This window comes from Pagrus pagrus, assembly GCF_965226575.1.
Source record: "Pagrus pagrus genome assembly, chromosome: 2".
NCBI classification, from domain to species: Eukaryota; Metazoa; Chordata; class Actinopteri; order Spariformes; family Sparidae; genus Pagrus; species Pagrus pagrus.
In genome coordinates this window covers 30,280,505-30,306,152 of record NC_140186.1, presented here as the reverse complement: position 1 = coordinate 30,306,152, position 25,648 = coordinate 30,280,505, and the positions used below count along the sequence as shown (strand labels likewise).

The window sequence follows — 25,648 nt, the reverse complement described above, 5'->3', positions numbered from 1 at the left end:
TTGAGGGCTGCAAGACTATGATTGATTTCATCTGCAAAAACACAAGGCAGACTCACAAGGCAGTTCCACATGTCTATAGTACATGGTCTGCTCATAAAGAACCTGCTACCAGCCGTGCTTTTAATTGACACTACATTTGCACGACAAAAAGGAAGTTGTTCACAACAGATACGATTAAACCTGATAGAAATCAGCTGCAGTCGGACCACAATGTGAGCTTCCCCTTTTTTTAAAACTGTTTTCTTAGGCCATAGCCTACAGCTTGTCACCTCAACCTAGATTTGTTGCACCATTTCTATTTCATTCTCAATGTTTTCCCAGCACCAAGCAGGAATTCAGACTGCAATCCACCCTGGGTTAAAACAAACGCATGGGGCTACATCGGTGGGGGTATGTTGTACAATCCAGTAAGTCCAGGTTTGAACATGGGCCTTGGTACTGATGCCAGCACCGGTGACCTCCACTATTATATTGAATTATAATATATATTGAATTTTAATTCAAATCATTGCATCACACCATCCCACTCAAAATCAACAAGGTGAAGCCTGACAATTTTTTTCTCCTAAATGACTAAAATCATCAGCATGTAGCTAATCATTTTTCCAATTTAGTCAGCATATGATTATATCATTAAGGCCCAAAGTACCGTCGCAGCATTGAGCACCAGTATCCTCGAAGCTGCTTACTTTGAAGAAGACAACACTGAGTTTCTTGCAAGAACAAGGTATAACAGTGGTTGTGTGTGTCCGGATGTGTATTACTCATGTTGAGGGGACCTAAATATGTTTACACTGACACATTGTGGAGGCTCGTCTTCCTTTTGGGGAACCGACGCAAGTCCCAATAAAGTAAATCATAAAATCTCAGAGTGAAGACTTGGGTCAAGGTTAGGATAAGGATTAGGGTAAATCTCAAGAAAATAGGGTTAGGGTTAAGAATTATGGTGTGTATGTATACTGGCTATCAAAGTTTTTTCACTCTTGTAGCAGCATGCATTAAGTGTGAACAAACTTTATTGTATTGTTTTTAGGTTAATATACACAAAAACACTGTAAAATATACTAGAATATGTTTGTGTGTTTATATCATATAGAAATAAAACACTGGACATTGTGGATTAACAGGCAGCCAGCCAATGATTTAAATATATTTCTTGACCATCAACAGCTGGCTTGCTACACCCAGCACACCTTGTGGTTCAGACTCTCCCAACACTCAACCAAATGTGATTTGTAGCTGTGCTGATGACACATGTAAGTCAGACAAATGTAGAGTCACAATTGTCTTCTTACAGCTGGGGCTGGAAGGGTTAATGAGAGAAAAAGACAGAATTAAGACAGTGTTAAGTGTAACAGTGTGAACGTCTAGCACACAATCCAGTTAACGTTGTCTCTCTGAAGGTTCTCTTGTGGAGTCTAGTGTTTAACAATGCATTTCTGCTATAACACACACTTTTCCACTGATAGTTTACCTCAGTTTGGTCAGTTAGTTTAGGCTCTGTTTTCATCTAAGGAATCAATCATTTCCCACAGTCAAGTCAATGGCACCATCTTCTGGACAAACTGTATGGACATAATGTAGATACAATTGCTAACCCACGTTTCTCTATACCGAGTTGACTTTATCAAAATTGTTTTCATTACAGACATGCAGCTCAGCACAACAGTTGATCTGACATGCACAAATACAAACAGAACAAATACACCCACATCCCAGAATCAATTCTTACAACACTGACAACATTTGCATCCCAACATTAACTGTTTATCGCACAAAACTGTAAATTTGACTGCAATTTGTTACATTGTGCAACATCTACATCTACAAAGAAATAATAAACTAAACACTGAAGGCCTGTTTTAATTCCCTTATGACCTCTCTAAAAGACTTGTGTCAGGTGAGCAAGAATCCAAAATATTTTGTTATTGTATGGGGTGATGTGGAATTCCACTTTTCTCTTCCAGTCACCGAGTGGTTTACAGCCCATTCAAGGATGGTGTCACTTCCACCATGTCACAGTCCCTGTTTGTAGCAGATATCATCTTAAATAACTTTTTCCAACTGTACTAATGACCAGTGATATCATTTGTCAATACTGAACAAATTAGGGTATAGTTGTCCAAATACACACTTCTGGAATTTTAATCTGTCCACTGATGAATGTATGTATTGATAAAGGGACTGAAATTGATCCACTGGTGTACCTGAAGGAAAAGCACACAACAACCAAGGAAGTTTTTAAGTGATACAGAGAAGAAGGAACTGAAACCCAAACAAAAGAGAGAAGGTCTCTCTTGATTAATGGAGAGAGGAGAAAGAGAAAGCTGTGCTAAAACAGGCAAAGAGGTCAAGAAAGAAGAGTCATTTATGTAGCTGTGTCAGGATATTGGTAACAGTCGCCACCTCATTCTACAAAACCATTTAGTTGTTCCTCAACACAAAGTATCACATTGAAAAGGACAAAACGTATTTATGGAATAAAAGTTTCCTCATCAGGAAAACAGTAAAGCTGGGGCATTTGTTCAAACAATAAAAACAGTGGTGTCCAAACTATAGCCTGCAGACATTAACGGCCAGACACCTTCATTTTATGCTCTTATACTTTTTCCTTATTTTACGGAACACTAATAAGATGTAATAAACTGAACAATTTGCCAAATAGGCAAAACTATAAATAATATGGCCTTTTATTAGTAAACAAAGGCAGTCATACCCTAGGTAAAATTATAATACGTAATAAGATACTAGAAAAAAACTAGAAATAATGTAAATTGTTAGACAATTGTTACTTTGTTTAGCTTTAGCTTTTAGGTAATTTTGCACTTTTTGGGGGGGATTCTTTGGTTTTTGAACTTCTTCAGCTTCTTCAGCCTAAAAGCTAGTTTTTTGTTCCTAATTCTGCCTGCCTCTTGGGTGTTTATGCATTTGGGTCCTCACAATTTTTGTCAAAACCTGACACAAATGTCAGCGTTACATACGCGTTTACCTCAAGATTCAAATTTTCAAGACATAACATTGTTATGATGTGATGAGTTCTGTTTATAGTTAGCACCTACATTATGTCTGACAAGTTGTTACAGACCTTGGTTTTGTATTTACGACAGTGGTGTTGCACTCAGAAACTGAGGGGGGCTCAAAATTGCACCAAATGTTGATTTCTACATAATGTTGCTTTAAGGCTAAGCAGTGCACCCCAGTTGCTAATTCTTCACTCAAATTAGTTCTAGAAACATCATTTAAAGGTTTGGTGGCTTTCAGCTGAATGCGTCCAAGGTTACCACGGGTAGAAGCTAGCTTGCCATTAGCTGTAGTGATGATTTGGCAACATCACAACAACAGCAGAACATAAGAAGCAGCAGGCTGTGACTCATGCTGCTCTCTGTATTAGCGTTGGTGGTAGCTAGCTTGCTTCCCTAAACGATTTAGTGGGAGGTAACAGGCTTACATTTCATATTTGCTGTGTGCATGTTCTGCTATCACGTTAACTAGCTCCGAGCCTTGTCACACATTTTGCTGCTCTGATCAGTTGTTGGTCTATCCAGTTGTGTCCAGAGGCGCCAATGTATAACACCCCCTCAAATGTTTACATTGTTATTCTTAAAGACATTATTTTGTAATGCTGTTGCTGTGGATGTAGGTCAGGAGTGGTTTCAGTCTCAATGGAGGTAGGCGGTGCAGATGATCACAATAAAAGTTTTATGCAAACAAAGCTTCATTATCTTCCTCCCATCCTCGATTCCTATGAAATGCTCATCTTTTTCCTGAGCTATTGAAATATAGTGGGTGCAGGTTCTTCTGACTCAACTACATTACAGTTACTTTACATTACTACCACCTGCCTGCTTCTTCTCAATCACTTTGACCTCACTGTTGGAGGCATAAGTTGTGGTCACAGGTAGTTGTTAACATGATGTTTGAGGCTGTCTGTGGAGCATTTGTGTTGATTTGTTGAGTGCTTTGGATCATTTGAGTGAGGTGTTGCAGAGGAAATGGTTGCTCAACCCTCAGGGGAGGAAAAGCTGATATTGTGAAGAACATGTCTACCTGATCATTTGACAACACTTGGAAATGTCTTTGAGTTGCCTGGATGAAAACAAGTGTTGTTTGGATATCTGTGTGGTTTTACTGTCTGAATGTATACATGCATGGGAACGCCTTTGTCTTGTGCACATGTTGGATCAACCTGTGTTTGTGTGCATGCATGTTTTCATAGGACAGATGCAAGTATGTTTCCTTCAGTGCGTGTGTGCGTGTGCGTGTATTTACACAAGAACCGAGTCCTCTGAGGATCCCAGCCAATCACTTTGCCTCTGTGTATCGGCACACCTGCTCTCTGTGTTATAAATAGATGGTGGATACATCAATTCCCTCGTGTCACACAGCTCAAGTTCAAAAACATCTGTTTTGACAGAAGGGAAGAAGACAAACTGCACAAAGACAGACGATAGCTGATAAACAAGGCAACCTGCTACCACACAATCATGGCTGTGATGTGTGTATTGGGGGTTTGGATTAATATGCCAACGGCTTAATTAAAGTTCAGATGTAACCAATGAATTCACCATGGTACAGTCAACACATATAATGCACATGATTTCCCCAACAGAAACTAATAATAACACATTTTCTTTGAAAATGTGTTATTATTAGTTTTTATCTGAAATGTTTTCATTAAAAAAAATCGTATTGATTTAGTTGTTCTTGGGCATCCATCTTTCAATTACCCGTAACTCCTTATCCTTTGCAAGGTCGTGGGAGGGCTGGAGCCGATCCCAGCTGACATTGGGGTGAGCAGCGGGGTAGACTACACCCTGGACAAGTCGCCAGTTTATCACAGCGCTGACATATAGGGACAAACAACCATTCACATTCACACCTACTGACAATTTAGACTGACCAATCACCCTAACTTGGATGTTTTTGGATTCAGGGAGGAAGCCGGAGTATCAGGGGTGAACCCACGCAGGCACAGGGAGAACATGCAAACTCTGCACAGAAGGGCCCTGCAACAGTCAGGTCCCAACCCAATGTGCCGCCATGCTGCCCTGTTCTGTTCCTGTTCTTGGGTACATTAACATTAAAGATTTCTAACTCAGAAGTCTAAAGATTTGCACCTCACATCTCTGGTCATATTTGCATGGAACTAGTGCCCCTCTGTGGTACGAATATGAACTGCAACTTTTCAGTAGACCCAGGATATTTGAGTTGAGATGTCTGTAGTACAGCATCCTCAGCATCCTCAGCACACATACAGTATAACTGACATATCACTAATGGTTTTGTTTTGTGTAACACAGAGAGGTGGAAGAAGTACTCAGATCCTTTACTTACATAAAAGTAGTAAAACTTAAGTGTAAAAACAATTCTTTCAGAATATTAATGAGTGAATGAATAACTGAATATAATATTACTGTGGATTCATTTACATAGTAGCAGGATTTTATCATTACCGCTGGTTACGTTTGATAAAGGGACGGATCCAGGAATTTTTTCTCACTTTCTTTGACATTGCGAGATGGGGCAACATTTGACATTTTCGTCAATTTCTCAGTGACTAATCCGTGGATCTGGATGAAACAGGCATTTTTAAGTGGCTGGTATATATGAGTGAGTACAATTTGATGCAGATCCTAATAAAAATCTGCATCTAGCAGATTAAAATATACAGGCTATCGGGCTTGATATTGGAATAGGTTTGATAGAAAGAAAGGGGAATGTTGGGCCTTGGCGGATATATGTGTTCTACTACTTACTAGTAACTTGTAACTGCTTTCTGAAAAAGTACAGAATTTTCCACCGAAATGGCATGAAGTAGAAGTAAAAAGTTGGATAAATTGAAAAGTACAAGTACCTGATAATGTTCTTAAATACAGTACTTCTGTGAATGTATTTCTTTTCATTTAAACCACCAAATAGTTTGTAATATTTACTAACACAATGTTAGTTAGAACAAACAAACAAATCTTTGCTGTCACTTGAAATCTTGTAATTACAATTTGTTAACTTTCAGATTGAAACCTAAATTGAGGGGTCACTGAGAAAGTGAACTTTTAAAAAAAGGGATCATCTTAAAATTTGTGTGACAGTCCACTCATCTTCATCTTGATAAGTTTTTTTTCCCCACAAATTCATTACTTATAGCAATGAAGTTACTATGGTGACATTCACAGTCATGGTATACTTACCAGAACATAAGACAGTGTTAGGCTATAAAGGCAAAAAGTACAGTGACAGGGTAGTCAAGTCCTATAGACATACATATTTACAGACACAAACACAGATAGCATCACAGTGCTGCATGGAGATAATCAAAACATCGACATGTATGACAAAAATAAAAAGGAAGTGTATGCAGAGGGGGGTGGTCTTGCTGGCAACTTTAGAATACACAGTGACACAGTGAAGTGTTGCAGTTATTATTTTTTTAAAAGACAGCTCTTGTATCAATTACTGAATCCTACTCGTTTCTCAGTAACTACTCACAGTATTCTGTCTGTGAGTGAAGCTGTATTAAAAATCAATCTATAAAGACATTTAAAAAAGTAAATAAAACCCAATGTGAAATCTCTCAGATCAGCAAAATTGACTCTTTGCTTCTTATTTTTCATAAACAGAGCATTTTTGGAAGGACCATTTGTACAAAATGAAGCATTGTGCACTCTGATGGGACACTTCTGTCATGATTTGGATTTTGTGGTGGCCTTTTTTGTGGTTTCTCAGTGCTTTGTGTGTTTGTGGAGGTGCTCTGGAGGAGCTGGCTGTGGTTTCCTGATTGGCGTGGAGCTGCTGACTCTCTCACACACCTGCAGTGCATTTGGTTCAATCAGCTCCATCTTAAGAACCCTGGTCTTCGGCTTGCTTGCTGCCAGATAATTTTGTCAATCAGACGTGGTACATGGTCCTCGAGTAGCGCTCGTTTTTCTTGAACCTCTCTTGTTTCTAGTGTTTTTGGAAAAATCTAATTTTGCCCTCTCTTCCTGCCTGCCAGTGTGAGAAGACCTTCTCTGGAACCAGCTTTTGCCGCACCACTACCGATCCTCCAGTACCTCAAACCTCTGAGCTTCTGCGTTCACTCACTCAAGTCCTCCACCTGCACCACTGTGAGTCTTGTCCTCTACGTCAGTCGGGTCATTTTCGGAGCCTCAACCTGCCTTCATCATAACAGCTTCAACCGAGTGATTCAATAAAACCCTTTAAACCTTCCTCAGTCTTGGTGTCCGCCTCTGGGTCCTACTAACATCTGCTACTGAGCATAACCACTACAGCATTGATCAATCCAACAAATTCACAGATAACAAAGTTTGCTTCTTACAATGACCTCTTTTTTTATTATTATTTTATTAGTATTTTCATTCATCATTTCATTTATAATTCAATTCCCTTCAGCACAGACAGAGAGCAGTTTCATTATATGACAAAGGAAGTCTTGTGTGCACCTCTAGAGATGATTATCATTGATTTTAATTGACAATTGCAATGTTTAAGTGCTATAAGTACTATCATCAAGTGTGACAGTTGTTAAACCACAGGGTATTTACTATAAGGTTCTTTCTCATGTTTTATTGCTGTACACAGAATCCCAATGGATGCAATTAAATTTTCTTGAACGCAAAAAGAAGACTCTTTAATGTAATGGTATAACGAGATTTTTATAAGATAATCTAAATAAGTGAACAGAAATAACATTTATTCATAGGACAAGCGATCTGCAACCAGCCCAACAGCTTGTTTGTCATTCTCTTGCTTTACTAGCTAAAACCACACCACAGCAACTGGTGATTATAGTTTTTACAAAGTGAAGTGGATATAGGAATGAGGAGGACACTGGTTTGGGCAGGTTGGTTGAGCCAAAAGAAACCTGCAGCAAAAGTATTGGAAATTGTATATATCAAGGCCCTGCATGCCTCAGTTTAATATGAGCTGGGTCTGGATCATGATGGCAGCAGCCTGACCAATAACGCATACATGCAATGTGAGGAATATTGCAAAGACCAGGCCTCAAGAACACCTCCGAGTAAGTGGGGCCCAGAAAGTGAAGTTTCACATGGTGAAAAAGTGACTTTTCTTTTGTGAACCAGATTGATTTTTCTGAGCGGTCATCCTGTATGAAGGAATCAACCAATTATGTTGGTGGACGTCCTGTCAAAACTTCAATAATACTGGCGGGCCTGTTGAATGTTTATGTTTGTGATCACACTGAATTACATGAGGACAAGGAACACAAAGTTAGTTTGTCTGAAAGTTTGGTGTTTTAAGGTATTAATACATCTTAATGGACCGGACCAGACTAGAGCCATGGGACAGGCCGCTGAGATGAAATCGATGAATGCAGCCTCTCTCTCCCTTTAAGCAAACTGATCAGTGCTGCAGTGAGACCCCTGGTGGCCCTCTTGGATCTCTGAAAGCTCCTGCCAGTCCCTGTCCTGCTTTGTCTGCCAAGTATCATTTCAATATGATAATATACCTGTGTCGCAAATTAGCTTATTGGAACATAAAAATTTGTATTGCTGCCACTGTGACTAGTGTTGAAGCTAGTTATTCACAAGCGAGGCCTTAAGACCTGCATCAACTTTCATAGAGCAACAGGCTTTCACAGAGACACTATCTTTCCACCAGGATTTTTTTTTTGTCACTTTGTCCATACATGTCCAATACTGCTGCTTTGTCCTGTGGCGTGCCTCAGGGATCTGTCATGGGTCCTATATTATTTGCATTGTACATGCTCCTCTTAAGATGATGTTATTGGCACATTTAAAGACATTTCCTACGACAACTATGCTGATGATATCCAGTTGTATGTCTCTTTCAAACCAAATGAGATGGATAAGCTCGTCATTTTGAATTATTGTCTGATGGCCATTAAGGGTTGGATGGCAAATAACTTCCTACAACTAACCTCAGATAAGACTGATGTCCTTATCATTGTTTCAGACTACATAGTCCCTAAGGCAGCTCAGTGTATTGGTTCCTTGTCTTCCACTACACTGTCTAGTCTTGGATTTATTTTTGATCGAGCCATGTCTTTTGATAAACATATCACATCATTAACACACACGTTTTTTCAATCTGAGAAACATCGGCAAACTCAGGTCTATTGTTTCACAGCCTCAGCTGGGAATGATAGTTCTTGCTTTTATTTCATGCCGGTTAGACTATTGTAATTCCCTTTTCACCTGCCTCAGCAAATCACCCGTTGATGTCTTCAATTAGTCCAGAATGCTGCGGCAAGGCTGTTGACCAGCTCTAGCAGAATGACACACATCACGCCAATTTTATATTCTTTACACTGTTTTCCTAACTTTTCCTGTAAGGTTAAGGATGAATTTTTAAGGTTCTTGTTTTAACATACAGAGCCCGTCAGTCTCAGGCTCCTGTGTATGCGCATTACCAAGCTGCTCCAACCTTACAGTCCCAATATGTCACTTAGATCCTTGGACCAGGACTTACTGGTTGTGCCCCGCCCTCATCTGAAAACAAAAGGTGATCGTGCTTTTGAAACAGTGTAGTGATGTTTGCTCTGTGAGAGATGTTGAATAAACTTCACTTACTTACTTACTACATACTGGGGAGGTGCGCGAGTAATCAGCTGGTCAAATGTTGCCACCACTAATAGCTGGGCGCACAGTACTATGCGAAAAATCCCATGCAATCACTCTTGGGCTGTCAGCAATTGGAAGTGGTGGTGGCTTAAAGTAGGGATTTTCAAATCTTGTCCAGATCAGATTTTTCAGTGCCATTCTGAAACCATAAAAAACCAACAGTGCACACACACACACACACACACACACACACACACACACACACACACACACACACACACAGTACATTCAGTACACACACAAGATCAGCACTGTATTATACTACACAAAGGGCCAGAGTTACTATATTCTAATGACACGCCTAAAATGGGCTGCTGTGTTATTGGATAAATATTGTTGTTTTATGGGAAATCTCTAGAAAATTTAAAAAACTATGTTTACAGATCTGTAAAATGAGACATTGCCTCAAAGAAAAAGTGAGGTGGACATCCTGCATAATGAGGACTTTTATTTATGATACCACAGTTACACTTTCATGGTAATACTAAAAACTAAGTAAGTCAAATTTTGAAAAAAAAAAAAAAAATTTTGAATGCAGCATCTTTTAATGAATAGTTTTGCTTTGTGGCGTGACTATATTTCCTCATACACCCTCCTACAAAGACAAATATGGACACATTCTGCACACTTCCCTTTCTACATTATTTTTTAGACACAACATGTTTCTCTGTTATGTATTATGGACTAATTATGGGTAATATTATGGGTTCAGTCAATACTCTGCAGTAAAAATCATATTCTATGTCGATATTCATGGATTAAAGGTAAGTATATATTGTCTGACCTTTGTCAGGATAGACCGGACCATGTCATACCTGGTGGAGTGGGAGAAAGTGGCCTGATGTTCCACTGTTGAGAGAGCAGAGGATACCCGGTCCAAAGTGGCCATTGTAACTCCAACAGACATTGCGCTGAGTCTCCTGGATTACATGTTCAAGAGAGGGCGTTGAGGAAGCACCCAGAAGCCCTGAAGGACCCGGGGGACCTCGATCCCCACCTCTCGTGGAGAGAGTGTTTTGGAGCAAGAAAAGTCCCTGATGCTTCTCTCTTAGGATCGCCGTGTTTCTGCGTGAGGCTGAGGAGTTTAGGATCTCTGTAGGTTTGGGTCATGAAAATTAATTTTAGAAGTTTTTTTTTTTCAGAATATTACGGACATGTGTAAAACCACTGTAATTTAAAGGTCCACTTGTAAGAAAGTTAATTTTTGAATTTCATTCCCAACCTGTCAAATGCTGACGATGTTGGCCAACCCAAGTTGAGAATAAGTAATTAATCTGTGGTAAAGTTTTCGTTTTAACTGTTGCGATACGTCCAGTGAGAGTGAGTGGTAATCTGGCCCAGCGTTTGAAATCATCTTTTATATTTTTCAGCAGAGGGTTATCATTTTTTACATGTTTCCTGTTTTGTGTATACACAGATTTCTACACCTGAATATACACTGAGTTTTATACATTTGGCCCCTGGTGCCTACATTACCCACAATGCAACTTAGCCACTGAGTAAACACGACCAAAACCTGTAAACACACTGTAATGTGTAAAATTTGCGGAGTTACCCTTTAAGAAGGCAGCATTATGCTTGTAAAGAACGCACCTGTAGGGGGCAGCAGCATGTTCCTCTGACAGGACAGCTGAGTGGAGGAGGGTGCCACTGGACTCATGAATGAGTCTGACATCTAAAAAAACAGATACAAAGTGTCTTTCACTTCCTGTGCTCCCAGGCATGTCCTACTTACATTTAGGCTAATTATTTATTTTGTTTGTTTTTTACAAATGAAAAGCTCGGGGGGCAAAACAAAACAAAAGGCCATGCTGATGTCTGCCTGTCATTTGGTGAACTCTCCTCCCTCAGAGTCCAATCATCACATGCTGCCAGAGGAAAGGTCAGACTCACTCTGTCCTCTTTTCATTCACGCTGCTCAACGCCGTGAAACGTTTTCAAGGAACCTGTGGGCGCAGATGTTCAACTGAAAGATCCAAAATGAGTTCCTTTTGGGAGAAAAACTGTCAAATCTGCGTCTGAAGGAATATTTCTTGACGATAGCGTTTGACGCACAGCGCGTTTTTTTTGTGTGTGCGTTGTCTTCCACTGAGTTTACTGTGAACGACGGGTAAATGGAGTCATCTCTGGAGTTTTCCAGCTCTTTGGGCAGCGTGTCCTCCCTGCTGACCCGCTACAGGACCTTTAAAGTGCTGGTGATAGGAGACTCCGGGGTGGGGAAGACCTGCCTAACATACCGACTCTGCGCAGGAGAGTTCCCCCGGAGAGTGGAGGCCACCATCGGCGTAGATTTCCGCGACAGACTGCTGGATATCGATGGAGAGAAAATTAAGGTAACTGGTGTCGTAATTTTTTCATCGCTTAAAACAAAAGTGAAACAGTGGATAACTGAACAGGCTGATTGTGCGCAGGACTGTGCCAAAAAGCTGTTTTTACGCACAGTGGATGATCTTCAGGTCCTTTTGTTTGCAAATGTTAACAACCTGACAGCTAATAAAGTTATCCACAAAATGATGACTTTTCAAGGTTGTATGTCAAACACAAATTTGCAAAGAATTGAATGCTGTTCATTAACCCTCTCAGCCTGGACAAACTTAACAGAAACCTTGAAACCATCAGGGACTCCATGTGCCAAAAGGCCATAATATTCCTGTTGGACTCCTGCAGGTTATCTGAGAGTGTCTGTGCTTTTAAACCATGACTAATACGGCATTGTTATCTCCTCTGTTAGCTCTGAATATTCCTACGGGCTCTTTTATTAATGTCCTGTCCTGCAGCGTGGCCCTGCTGAATCCCGACTCAGTTATTTGTCCCGGACAGAATGTGAGAATTCTCTGGATGGCAGAAAGTCAGCAGACCTGCCTGTGTTTGCAGAACTAATGCAGCCTGTAAATCACTGTGGAGATGACATGCTTGATTTTAGTGGCATGTCATCTGTTTACTTCAAGAACCTCGTAGATTCACCTAATTCTGCTTTGATTTTGAATCCTGCATATGGTGTGATACTGTACTGTAGGTTTGAAACCCTGCTGTGCGTGTGTAAAACTGTGGGTGTTAGTTGGTGGCTGCTGTTTCCTGAGTGTTTTGAAATAATGGCCACATGACACATGAAGTGTCTGTCAGTGGTGACTGAGGATTTGTTTATAACTGCAGGCTAGAGGAAGAGGGTTCAAGCTTTGTTTCCACTACATTAATGAAATTGATGAGGAAATTGGACAATCCTTCATGTATTTTGTTCGGAGTGAATGTGTAGTTTCAGAAACATGTGACGTTCCTAAAATATAAGTGGATGTTAATCAGAAATGTTTTTTCTTTATACACAGTAACTTATTATTTCACCAGAGCAAGACTTGTTTTTCACAGACCGTAAGTCTTCGACAAGTCTAAACACAACCACAAGTCTCAACAACAAAGACAGGTCTCGAGACAGGTCTCACAAATACAAAGAGAAGTCTCAAGACAACAAAGACAAGTCTTAAGACAACATAGACAAGTCTTAAAGGATAACTACCGTTTTTTACAACCTGGACCTTATTTCTAGCAAACTATATGGTCATTTACTCACCCAGATAACTTTGGTGTCATTTGGTGTCGTTCGGACGAAATTAGATCCAGTGGAGCACCGCGTATATCCATATAATGAGAGTGATCCGGGCACCGAAGCGCAGCCTCTATGAGCATTATCTGCCACAAAAACTAGTTCATTTCACCAATATTTTGTCATGATATGCTAGTGCTATTCCCCTCTGAGTCCGGGCTCGTCTGTTATCAACATCCGGGGTCAAACTAGCAGTAGCAGCTACAGGTAAACAAGCCGGGCTGTCGACAACCTCCAGGTCAGAGGTAGTAGGGCAACCTACAGACCCCGGATGTTGACAATAGATGAGCCCGGACTCAGAGGGGAATAGCACTAGCGTATCATAACAAAATATTGGTGAAATGAACTAGTTTCGTGGCAGATAATGCTCATAGAGGCTGCGCTTCGGTGCCCGGATCAGTCGCATTATATGGATATATCGGCGCTACACTGGATCTAATTTCATCCGAACGACTCCAAATGACACCAAAGTTATCTGGGTGAGTAAATCATCGTATTTTATGCTAGAAATAAGGTCCAGGTTGTAAAAAACGGTAGTTATCCTTTAAGACAACATAGACAAGTCTTAAGACAGGTCTCAGCTCAAACCAAATTTCAGATCAATAAATCCAAGTCTCTAGTTGATTTTGAAAAAAATTGTTTCAAATCAATCAAGACAAGTCTCAATCCAAATCTATGTCTCCGGTCAATTGAGTCAACCCTCATGTCCCTTGGATCGGCTCCAAATTGATTCTTCATAAGCAAATTCAAGTTTCCCAGGTCTTGGAAGGCTGGCAATTAAAATAACTCTGCATGTCGAGACTTTGTTTTCAAATCTGTGTTCGTGTATTTTATGCAGAAAAGTTATTTTGTACGCTTATGTTGTGTTAAATGTCTCTGTTACTTTAGAGAGAGTCACATGGTTTATCATTGATGTGAATGACATTTAGAACTTCTTCAAACTATTACAGGCGAGCAGCGAGATCAGACTATAAGATCAGTGTGTTTATTCCTTTTCTTTGTTCCTTCTCAGAGATGACTCATTGCATGTTTTTCTGCCTCTTTTGGGTTATTTCAACACATGTTTTCCTCTTCGTGCCTTCCTACTTATTCATTTCCTCTTTTTCACTTTTTTGTCTTGGCTCCCCCCCCCCCCCCCCCCCCCCCCCCCCCCACAGTGGTGGCCGTTGAAAAGAGCCTACATGCCAGTCTCTCACTTTCTCCTCTCGTTCCCTCCCTCATCACCAGCTCCAGCTGTGGGACACAGCAGGACAGGAGCGTTTCAGAAAGTCCATGGTGCAACACTACTACCGCAACGTCCACGCTGTGCTCTTCATATACGATGTCACCTGCCCTGCCAGCTTCAGCGGCCTGGCGTCCTGGGTAGAAGAGTGCAGGCAGAACTCTCTTGGTCATGAAATCCCCAGGTAACTAAATCAGCTCCCTATGTACTGCTGCTTACCAACAGAACATGAGGCTTTGGTTTAAAAACGAACCCTTCCAATTCAGTCAACATCTTCCCTCATGTGTCCCTTTCTGCTGCCGATACCCTTCCCAGGTTCCTGGTGGGGAATAAGAGTGACCTCCGTGACCCCCGCAGGATTGAGGGCCAGGTGAGCCAGGAGCGGGCGATTCGCTTCGCCAGAGCCCACAACATGATGTTTTTTGAGACATCCGCCAAAAACCCGCCAAACAAATGCGTGAGCGGTCGACAAAGTGATGGGGAGGTGTCGTATAAGCAGGATAAGGTGGAGGACATCGTTGCTGCTGTTGGCGGCAAACTGAGGAGGCAGAAGAGACCTTCAGCAGCAAACGCCCCGGTGCACAACGGCTCCTTTAAAATCCTGAACAAGAAAAGATCAGACAAGGAGATGTGGGTCTGCTGCTGAGAGAAAGATGGAACTGTTTCAGATGGAAGAATGTGACTTTTTGGCTTTTAAGGAGTGTGTGACTGATTATGAATGTGTGTGTGTGTGTGTGTGTTTGTGTGTGTGAGTGAGAGAGAGAGGGAGTAAGAAAATGACCACGCTGTGTATTATATTCATTGTTGACCAAAGCTCAAAAAATGCAAACCTTTTACATTTGAAATAAAGTTGCTGTTGCTCCCACAGAACTTTACTATTTATACTGTTTATTTGTGACAATACCTGCACAATAAAAGACTGTGAACGTAAACGTATTTGGTGGCGGTTCTGATCCAAGTGACCTTGTACGGCAGTGACTGTCTTTCTTTTCAGCATGTGTGGTCTCAGTGGGAGCTAACTGTGACTGCGCTCATAGTGGTTTAAATTCCTTGAAAGATGGACTGGCTGAAGTGAGGCATCCATGTTTCTTCAGAATCTTCCACATTATATCGTGCTAAGACAGAAAAATCTGTTTCTCTGTCAGAACTGTAACTTGAATGTCAGACAATGTAAATTACACAAACTCAGATGTGAAATGAAAATAGCAAAAGTGTATGCAGGCTGCAGGATAATTACTTAGTGGACCACACTTTAACCTGCATCATGTAGACACTCATGATGTCATGGTAAAAAAAGTAGTATGAAGCCTTTTGTGGCTCCAGAAGAAGCTGCGTGTAATCTGATAAATTGCTTCCGGTGATGTCATTCAGTGGCTGAGTTGCATTGTGGGTAAGGCGCCAGGTTGGAAAAGCAGTCCACTTGTGTAGCATGGCACTCCTATAACACTGTTCGGCTCATTATGGACAGTTTTAAAGCAAATGATTAAAATCGATACAGCAGAACCAGACCTTATTTATTTCACATCTTCTTTTTCCAATTCTGGTGCCTACATTACCCACAATGCAACTCAGCCATTGAGTGACATCACTTGAGGCAGTTTGTCAGATTACATGCAGCTTCTTCTGGACCCACAAATGGCTTCATACTACTATTTGTGTAAACACACTTACCCTTTAAAGCCACTTTTTGACCAACATGGAACCGGCTTCACTCTGATTTGCACAACTAATTTTGAACCTCTCAGACTATAAAAGTTTCCTTTGACTTGAAGAGCAAACCAAAGTGGAAGTGTCATCATCTACAGTTCATTGTGAAACACTCTCTATTGACGACACATTCTTGATCACAGTGCTTCCCCTCAAAACTGGCTGATTCCTGAGATAGCACAAAGATTTCACGAGCCTTGAACAGACTGGTTCCCCCAGTCGTGGAATCATCAAATTTAAATCTCACTGCACAACTCTTCCCCAGCAAAAAGTTTGTTCACCCAGCTTTTCTTTGGCTATCCTGCCTTCCTCATGACGTCCAAACCGACTTATGTGGATCATCAAATAAACCGTTTAAGTTTCCACCTGGATTGTCTCATCAGTTTTACAAACAGAAGGTTATGCCATTATAATTATATAAGTGATGCCAAAATTAAGTAAATTTTCAAAAACACGTTGGCTTTAAGGCACATTGGGATGGCAGTTAGAACATCCCCAGTTTCCGTAGTGTGACATATTTATGTCACCTTAAAATATTTGATTGGATAAATGTATGCATATGCCACTGAGTGCAGGATGAGTCGTTAGAGATAGTTCAACACAATGCAGGAAGAGACAACAGAGTAATTTTGATATGTCAATACTAAAAAAGTGCCTCTTTTAACATATATTTGACAAACTGAGAGGTAGCAGAGCCCTTAGTGCAGGGACACAGGATGAAAACTTAGAAAATGTGTCCTTCATCTCACTGTGACTTCTAAAGAAAAAGCATTTAAAAAATGTTGACTTTAAATCACCTTTAAAATTTGAATTACCACAACGTCTTGCTCACTTTGACAAGAATTTCTCTGTCCTGACTTACTATATGTTGCTCTGTATATAAGAAACTTTAATACAGTGGTGTTATGATCCAGTATGATCCAAAGGACTGTGTCCAGATGGACAAAACATCACAGCAGTCACGCAGTTGTCTTGTGCAGCAGATGTGTGGGTGCTGGAAAGTTTATCACATGTGTCGTGAGTTTGTGTCCAATCGATGATTCAGAGGTCATCACATGCTTCTGCTCGTTGGTGTAGACAATCCTGTCCACGAGAGGCACGGGCAGCTGAGTGTGTGTGTACATGCAAGTGGCACATTGATGCAACATTCAACAACCAAGTGATAGGTGTCTTTGACTCACGAGAGACAATAACTGGAGGAGAGAAGAGGAGGAAAAGTCCCACAGCTGTTCTCCTGCTATAAAAAAAGAGGCATTCCAACAATTTTACACATCAAGATGAACTGACTTATCAAGGAAAGCATGGCTCAGCTTGGGAAGAGAGGGTGTGTGTCTCTGAAGGAGCTTTAGGTGATGTCATCAGAGTTATTTCAGTTTGGGCATTACAACCTTTGAACAGAGAGCCTTACTTTACCAGACTTACAAACTGGGTGCGTGGACTTTGACGCGGGAGTTGTAAGGGATCATACACATGTAATTATGTTAATTTCTCTTATGTTTGATCATGATGAATCCTGTACATGTAACCTTTGACTGAATGAACCTTGGCCTGATTGCATAAATGAAGGTATTGTTGCCCACCTGGATGTCATCAAGAGATCCTGACCTTTGGCCTCTGAGCCCTTTGTCTTGACAGACATGCAAGATTCTAACTGCAAGCAGCCACCTCAACCTGAGAAGGAGGACCGAGCCAAGGCAGAGAGACAGAGAACACCTTCCCACCAGGTGCATATTACAAACTGACATTTGTCTTGTGTACATTAAAGCATTGAGTCAGAGTGGGGTTACAAAATTGCCACGACAGAATTTACCTGGCAGGAAGGCTCTATTGAAAAGACACTTGGAGTTGCACTACGGGAAATGGGGCATCCAGTGTGTAGGAAATAAAAGTCAGGACATCTCCATGTCTGCTGCTTCGATTTTCTCTTAATGTTCTGGGATTGTGATACCAATGGATCAAATGGCCAGATTTATATTGTTTTACCCAAAGCAGTTTACAGCTCAGCTGATCTGTTTTAAATGAGTATTCTACCTAAATGTATGTACACTGTTAACTGGCTTTGAACTGTATATGAATGTTGTCTTTTTGTATTTATGTAATGTTTTTTATATTAATGTGAACTGATGTAATAGTATGTATATTAAATAAAGGCCCCAGGAAGATTAGATGATTGCCATGGCAGCAGCTATTAGACATCTCTCAAATGAACAAATAAACAGAGCTCAGGACCTGCTCTACTGCATGAGCCGCTCAGCATGAAGTGACTCACTTTAAAGTCAGACTATGTCACTTTTGAACAAAGCCAAAACAAAGTCTCCCTCTTACAAATGAAAAGTTGAATTAATCAGCAATAAACACTTCCTTTTTCAATTCAGTACTCTCAGGGGTTTTCCTTCTTCAGCCTTACTTGGTCTTGTATGACCAGTGGCCAATGGGGGCTAATGGCTAATGCTTGCAATCTTTAGACACTGCAGTTAAAGAACATTACTGGGTTACTAGCTGAGTTTATTACTTGTTTTATTTGTGCTTTTGTTAGCCTATATCATGTTTAGCATTAGCATTATTCTGTGACTGTGGTCCTTACTTTGGAAATGTGAATATGCAAAACAGTTACAGAACCAAATATAGTACCAGCAGAGATAAATAGACTGTCACAGATGGTTAAAGCCACCTCATTTACCCATCGGTGATGTTTTACAGTACATGTGTGATCTGTTGGTACATGTCTTGGTAGCGTCCTCATGCCCCTTTATCCACTGGAGGGCGACAAAGACACGCTTTGTGTTTGTCAGCAATCCTGAATCCTGCTTCAGATGTAGTCAGTCAGTGATCTGTGCCCAACTTAACACTTAACACCCTGACTACATTAAAAACGATATCTGTGGTAATGTCACCTCTAAAGTATTTTGTCTGGAGATGTTTTTTCAGCAGCACAGATGTTACTGAATGATCATAGAAATATTATAGGAATACTGCAGGCAGCAGTGTGTCTCTATGATCTTCTTGCTCCCCTGTGACCACATATTGGCTCTTGTCACTTTGATCCCGACAGTGAAACTACTCTATAGAGTACATAGGCTCCAATTTAATGTAGAATAGAGTATTTATAGCATATAGTTTAGAGAATATTATTATCATTGGAGTGAGAAAAAAGGCAATTACAAATCCGCCTGCTCTTTAGCACTATGGACAGGCTCCTGATATTTCAGAGTAAAAGTCGGGCTCATTGATTCTAACATGTCTTGTGATCATCAATGAGTCAGACTAGATGAACTAAACACTGCTACTAGGGGATGGGGAGAAGGGATGGCAGGTTAACAAGGTGAATGCATTTTGGTCATTTTGCTAACAACCCCCCCCCATCCCCACACAAACTGCCTTCTGCCTGTGGTCAGCTGAATAAGTGCAGCATTTCTAAAGGTCACTCATGATGTTTTCTACATAAAGAGACCGTTTCTCCCAGAGCCAGTCCGAGCCATGCATGATGCAGGCCCACAATAGCTCTGGGACAGTGTGTCTTATATAACTACAGCTCACTGTGTCTTTCCATGCAACCACATGGGTCTGTAATCCACTTGAAACCAGCGTAAGAGATGTCTGATCCTCTGCACACAAACAGCAGTCAACATGACTGCATGTCATTTTAGGCGAAACTTCATTAAGTGGGTTAAGCAGCATGCCACTTTCCAAAAAAAGGTGCAAAATCTGGCCCAGAATAAATGTCAGATCAAGTAGTATAAAAATGATGTCACTATAAATCCATAACATAGCAAGACAGACTAGTTATGCTGAAGTAACCAACAACAAAACACTGACCGTTTGCCTGTAGAAAGTGTTGGACCCTCAGAACGACAGGACTCTGTCTTCTGATTGGCAACTACATTCTCTGTGCTGCATGTTTAGGCGGAACAATAGTACACAAAAATAAAGAATACCAGGCAGAAAATAAAATTACAATTATTCTGTTGTAGATGCATCATTTAAAGCAACACTAGGTAGTTTGGACTCATTACTACCCCCAGCTGGTTGAGAAGCGCAATTATCTGTTACTAGAGTCGTAAATACTGTCGTTGTATGAGCATCCCTGGGGAAAATGAATACACGTGAATTTGTTGACGGAGCCGGCGAATCACGAAGCCTCTTTTGGAAACATCAAAAACATGAAACCTCAATCGAGTGCCAACAACAAGCTCGATTCAGAGATAGCAGTTGGTAGTTTGTTAGCATATAGGCTGCACAGCACATTAGCATGCTAGAATTATTCTCATACCGAGTTGGTTATAGTGATTGCACCGACTAAGTTACTTCCAAAACACGACGCTTGGGCGTGAATGTGTTCATTAACGTCAGAAAATATAACTATGTTTTCGGGAGTTACTAAATACAATCGCAAGTTGTGACGTTGTATTCGATGTAATAACTACAACCAACTCGGTATGACAACAGTAAATGGCATGCTAACGTTACCTCCCGATCACACTGTTCAACAATTACGTTGGTTATCTGCATGAACTAAGGAATCTGCAATTTTTCGAGACAAGACGTTCATAGTGTTTTAGTAAGTTAGTCATCGTTTACAGTCACTACATGAAAACGTGCAAGCTGATGTTGTGTTTGGCGTAATATCTACAACCAACTCGGTAGTCAACAGTAGCTAAGTGGCATGCTAACGTACCGATAACAACAATAGCCTGACGTTACCTCCCGACCACACTGTTCAACAATTATGTTGATTATCTGCATGAACTAAGGAATCTGCAACTTTTCAAGACAAGACGATCATAGTGTTTTAGCAAGTTAGTCATCGTTTACAGTCACTACATGAAAACATGCAAGCTATCGAAACAGACAGCATTAGATTATCTCCCGGCTTTATTACGGTTATAAACTGTGGCCAAAAAGTGCCCCAATGAACACCACATAACAACAAATCAACTCAGTAAAAGTAAAAGTCGGTAAGATTATAAATATGTATATATGTAATATATGACTTACAAATCCAGTAGCATCATGGCTAGGTCGCCATCAGTCTTGAAACCCATTTCTTCTCTCAGCTTGCGCCACCGAGTGTAAGCTGGTCCAATATTTATCCGTGTCCGGGCTCGTGTTCTATCACTTTCTCTTTTTCTTTTCTTCGCCTCCTCAGACAATACCTTCTTGGCTTTTTTAGCTGGCTTGGCCATGGCGTTGGTTTACAAAAAATCCAAGTAGCTGCTGGCTAAATCCACCGGGGAATAAATGTGCCGTAAAGCAGGTCGCACTAGACTTCTTTACGTCAGGTATGTACCTACCCGCTCTGGGAAGTTACGCAGTGCGGTTTCTGCCGGCACGACCCGCCTCAGGCTGCAGAGGCGTCACCGTTCATCCTATTAACCGTTTTTCTACCACTTAACTGAGTTTAGAAACATTATTTTAAGGTCGAGAAACTACCTAGTGTTGCTTTAATCTTTCTCCAGATCATACATGTGGTGAAGATTTCTACGTCGCAACAATCTCCAACTGAAGAAAATGTTGCTTAACATTTTCTCCTCTATTTCATAAACATAATATTTTTTATTTAACATCAACAAGCAAACACTTTGAAAAGGTGAGTAAACAAGTAAGTACTCTAACACACATGTTGGATTACAGGGTGTCTCTTTTCAGTGTCTCTTTCTTCTTCTTTTCCATCCACTCTTATGGCAATAATTAAAGACTAAATGTCCATAGTCCATTCGTATAGGAGTATAAATAGTCCATTGAAGTATTGGTGGGCCCCCCAGTCTTCACAAAGGGACAAGGACATTTACACATTGTTTCCACAAGTAAAGTTCCACATATTCTGTCCACACAAGTGTACATGCTACTGTTCTTCTCTTGTTACCATGTGTACTACACTATTGTCTTCACCTTAACTACGTGCTCAGATAACAAACCATTTCTGTGCTCATTCTTATTCTATTAAATAATCAGATTGCCTGTTTCAGCAGCAATATGTGTTTCTAACACTAGGAAAAGTGCTGCAACATCACCATGACTGTCACTTTTATTAAACAAGGGCCAAAATATCAACTAACCAGTTAAATTATTCAGTTGCGTAGGCGTGACTCATTGTTATAAAAAGAATACATGAATGATGATCTGTTAGAGGGGACATGGCTGATTCTGCAGGGCCTTTTCACACTGACAGTGCAGGTCTTCAGCAGCTTCAAGGTTGGTTGGCTGAGCTGGTCATACGCGTAGAGACGCCTACGCTGTCTGACTCTTGCAGGTCTCTCCCTCCTTGTGTCAGGATCACTCCCTTCCTCCTTGGATTCAGCATCCCTCTCCTCATTCTCAGGTTCAGTAGCAAGGACATCAGCCTGTTCCTCCATGCTGTGACTCTCCTGTTGTGGATTATCCTTAGGTATGAGTGCCTCCTCACACTCATCTCGTGTCCTCATCCTAGGGCAGAATCCCTCTGCTGCTGTGTTTAGGGGAGGATCAGCCCACCTCGCTGCTGTCCATACCGGATACTCCTCTTCACTGGGACTGTGTGAGTCTGTCAGGTAGTATTACATTTGGCTTTCTGATCTCATCTCACAGTTTGCTTCACTTTTTTCCTTTCTCTTTCAGGTCGGGGTCACTGACCTCTGGCTTTTCAACCAGGTAGGGGCATGGCAAAAGTATGTTAAGATGTAACACTGGTTTTCTTGCTGTTCCTTGTAATGGTTCAACCTGATATCCAGAGCTGTCAGGGCCTTTCCTCCCTCTGATGACATACAGTGTGTCCTCCCATTTACTACACAGCTTCCCAGGGCCACCTCTGGGTGTTAGATTCCTCACCAGGACAGGATCTTGTGGCTCGACGGTGGAGCTCCCTGTGCGCTGATTGTAGTTTGTCGTTCTTCTTCTGGCACACTTTTTCATGTTTTCCATTGTAATAGCATACGCTTCTTGCATAGCTTCTCTCCACCTCTCTGCATAGCCTGCGTGACTCATCCTCTTGTCCCTTTGTAGAAAACATTAGATCGACTGGCAGGGTCGGCTCATGACCAAAGAGAAGGAAGAATGGAGAGAATCTCGTCTATTCGTGCACAGTTGCGTTGGTGGCATGAACCACCTTATTTAAGTGCTATTTCCAGTTTGACTTTTGAGCTTCCTCAGGCGTGCATAACATACCTAACAGTGTCCTGTTGAAGCCTTCTGCTGGATTGCTTGGATGGGAAACCAAAGCACATAATGAAGTCATCAGAGAGTTTTCTGGCTGCAGTCTTCCCCAATATGTCCCTCGTCACATGTGCTTGTGCATATATATGTGTTCTTCACCTCCCTTGCTTCTCTCCAAGTGTAATGGATGGATATGTGTTCTTTTTAGGACTAAGACTCTGCTTATGGCTGGATCTGCATTTTGTGCAGCCCTGATGTCTTCCACTGCAAGAGGCTTAATTGTCTCAGAGATGCTGCTCCCATCTGGCAGTACAGCATTCAGCAACTTCCTGATGGCACTACTCTGTACATTCCTGCATGATTTCCTCAATGGGCTCTGGTTTCCAAGAGAGGAAATCTGCATCTCGATTTGCTGATCCAGGTCTGTATTTTAGAGTGAACCCGTAATCTGCAAGTTCTGCCACCCAACGTTGCCCAGTGGCATTGAGCTTCACTGATTTGGTGACGTATGTTAGCGGATTATTATCACTGTACACAGTAAAATAAGGTGCATGAAACAGGTAGAAAGCGCTCTATAATGGCCAATTTTAGCCCCAGGAACTTTGCCAGGTTATAGCTTGTAGTTCCTTTCTGCCCTTACAATGTTCTCGACTGTACGCTATGACTCAAAGTGCTCCCTCTTGCCGCTGGAACAAAACTGCCCTTGGCCCTCCTTGAAGGCCTCCACATGGAGTACAAAGGGCTTCTCCAGGTCCGGCTACATCATAACAGGTGGTTTTGTAAGCTGATTTATTATCTTGTTTCATATGTCTTGGTAGATATCTGTCCACTGAACTGGGTTGGATGGTTGCAGCTGAGCAGATTGACAGCCAACTCCCATTTTCTTTGGATTGGTTTTCTGCTCAGACTTGGGTTTTGCCAACAGCTCACATAGGGGTTTGGCTGTCCGGGAGAAGTCTAGTATGTAGGATCTGTAGTAACTGAGGAAACCCATCAGCTTTCTCACCTCTCGAACAGTGGTTGGTGTCTCATGTCTCAGAGCTTGTACTGATATTTTGTCCCACTCCTGTTGGGAACATGCAGTTCTTGCACACAGGTTATGAAAGAGCGCATCACTCGCAATTTTAACTGCTCTTGATTTTAGGTTTATATTCAATTTGCATCAAGCGCATTTGATTCTGGATGCTGACATTTAGCTCTATAGATTGTAGTCCGCTTTTATATAAATAATGATTGTTGGCGGTCTTCGTGGGTACACTTTGTCCCAGGACGTCTTATTGTGAGCAGGACCACACTGAGACCAGCTATGCCCTGCAGAAATGTAACCCCTCCTGAGTATGAACCACTCTCCTCCTCCAGCAGCTCACGCACTCACTGTGTGCAGAGATGTGCTTCTTGGCATCTCGCTTTAAGTCAGACCACTTTTTTTAAACTCCTCTAAATCGAACTTGTGGCGTTCACCACTTCTGTCACTTTCTGCCATTCTACTTGCTTCATTTTGTTGCTAATGCCAGAAATTAAGCATGGGGTTTGATAAATCTGACGAAAAAATGTGTTTCTTGTTTTGTGTAAACAGATTTCTACACCTGAATAACACAGAGTTTTATACATTTAGTAATGTAAGAACTGGATATATTTTCAGTTGACCTTACTTGCTCTCATCACCCCTTTAGAACTTGGCCACACAACCAACACCTCAACCACTGTGAAAGTTCACAGATCAACATACTGTGTGAACATTAATGTTAGTTTATCAACAGATGGTCAGCTGGGCAACAAGTTTGCAGAGCAGTATCACATTCCTATCTGTCAACAGAACAGTTTCCTGTGATCACAAACAGGGTGCTGGTGAACTTGTGAGAGTGAGGCGAGTGTTGTTGGTGTGAACTGATGTTGCTCATTGGCCAGTCATTTCCACACAATCAGTGATAAGAGTTTATTTTTTTGTCATCATTTATGATGGTGCATCTTCAGTGCTCTTGTGAGAAACTCACAAATAATTCTTTGTGACATTGTGCATCCATACATTATTCAACTATTCTGTAGTGGGCTGCTGGAGCCTAACCCAACATACGTTGGGTGAGAGAGTGTGTGGTGGGTGCTGTTGGATTGATGGTGGAAGGATTATAACTTATTATAAGGTTAACACATTTACAGTATAGGCAAACAAACACATTCACATTCACATTGCAACTGTTAGACTGTCACTGACTGGAAAACACCCATGTATTTTTTGAGTAATATCAGTTTCACACTGGACACAAATCCCAATTGCACTCACTGACATGGAGGCATGCAGGTTGAAAACAAAAAGTGAGCTTTAAAGAGCTGATGTCCAATGTGAAATCCAAAGTCCAAAACCAAAAAGCAAGTAACAAAAGACAGGCAAAG

The 25,648-nt window shown here is 41.2% G+C and overlaps 1 protein-coding gene across 1 annotated transcript; it reads left to right on the top strand.

The window, feature by feature from the left end:
• Positions 1–11,227: 11,227 nt before the first annotated feature.
• Positions 11,228–15,354, top strand: LOC311267503 (ras-related protein Rab-33B-like). The gene is made up of 3 exons (XM_084370596.1): positions 11,228–11,935; positions 14,428–14,606; positions 14,738–15,354. The coding sequence occupies exons 1-3, from the start codon at positions 11,717–11,719 to the stop codon at positions 15,066–15,068; spliced, it is 729 nt and encodes a 242-aa protein (XP_084226722.1). The 5' UTR covers positions 11,228–11,716; the 3' UTR covers positions 15,069–15,354.
• The last annotated feature ends 10,294 nt before the right edge of the window (positions 15,355–25,648 follow it).

What these genes read in the sequence shown, in the direction of transcription:
- LOC311267503 (XM_084370596.1), top strand. Translation starts at nt 11,717, where the DNA reads ATGGAGTCATCTCTGGAGTTTTCCAGCTCTTTGGGCAGCGTGTCCTCC. An exon ending in TCGATGGAGAGAAAATTAAG is followed by an intron (nt 11,936 to 14,427) that starts GTAACTGGTGTC and finishes CCTCATCACCAG; the next exon opens with CTCCAGCTGTGGGACACAGC. An exon ending in CTTGGTCATGAAATCCCCAG is followed by an intron (nt 14,607 to 14,737) that starts GTAACTAAATCA and finishes TACCCTTCCCAG; the next exon opens with GTTCCTGGTGGGGAATAAGA.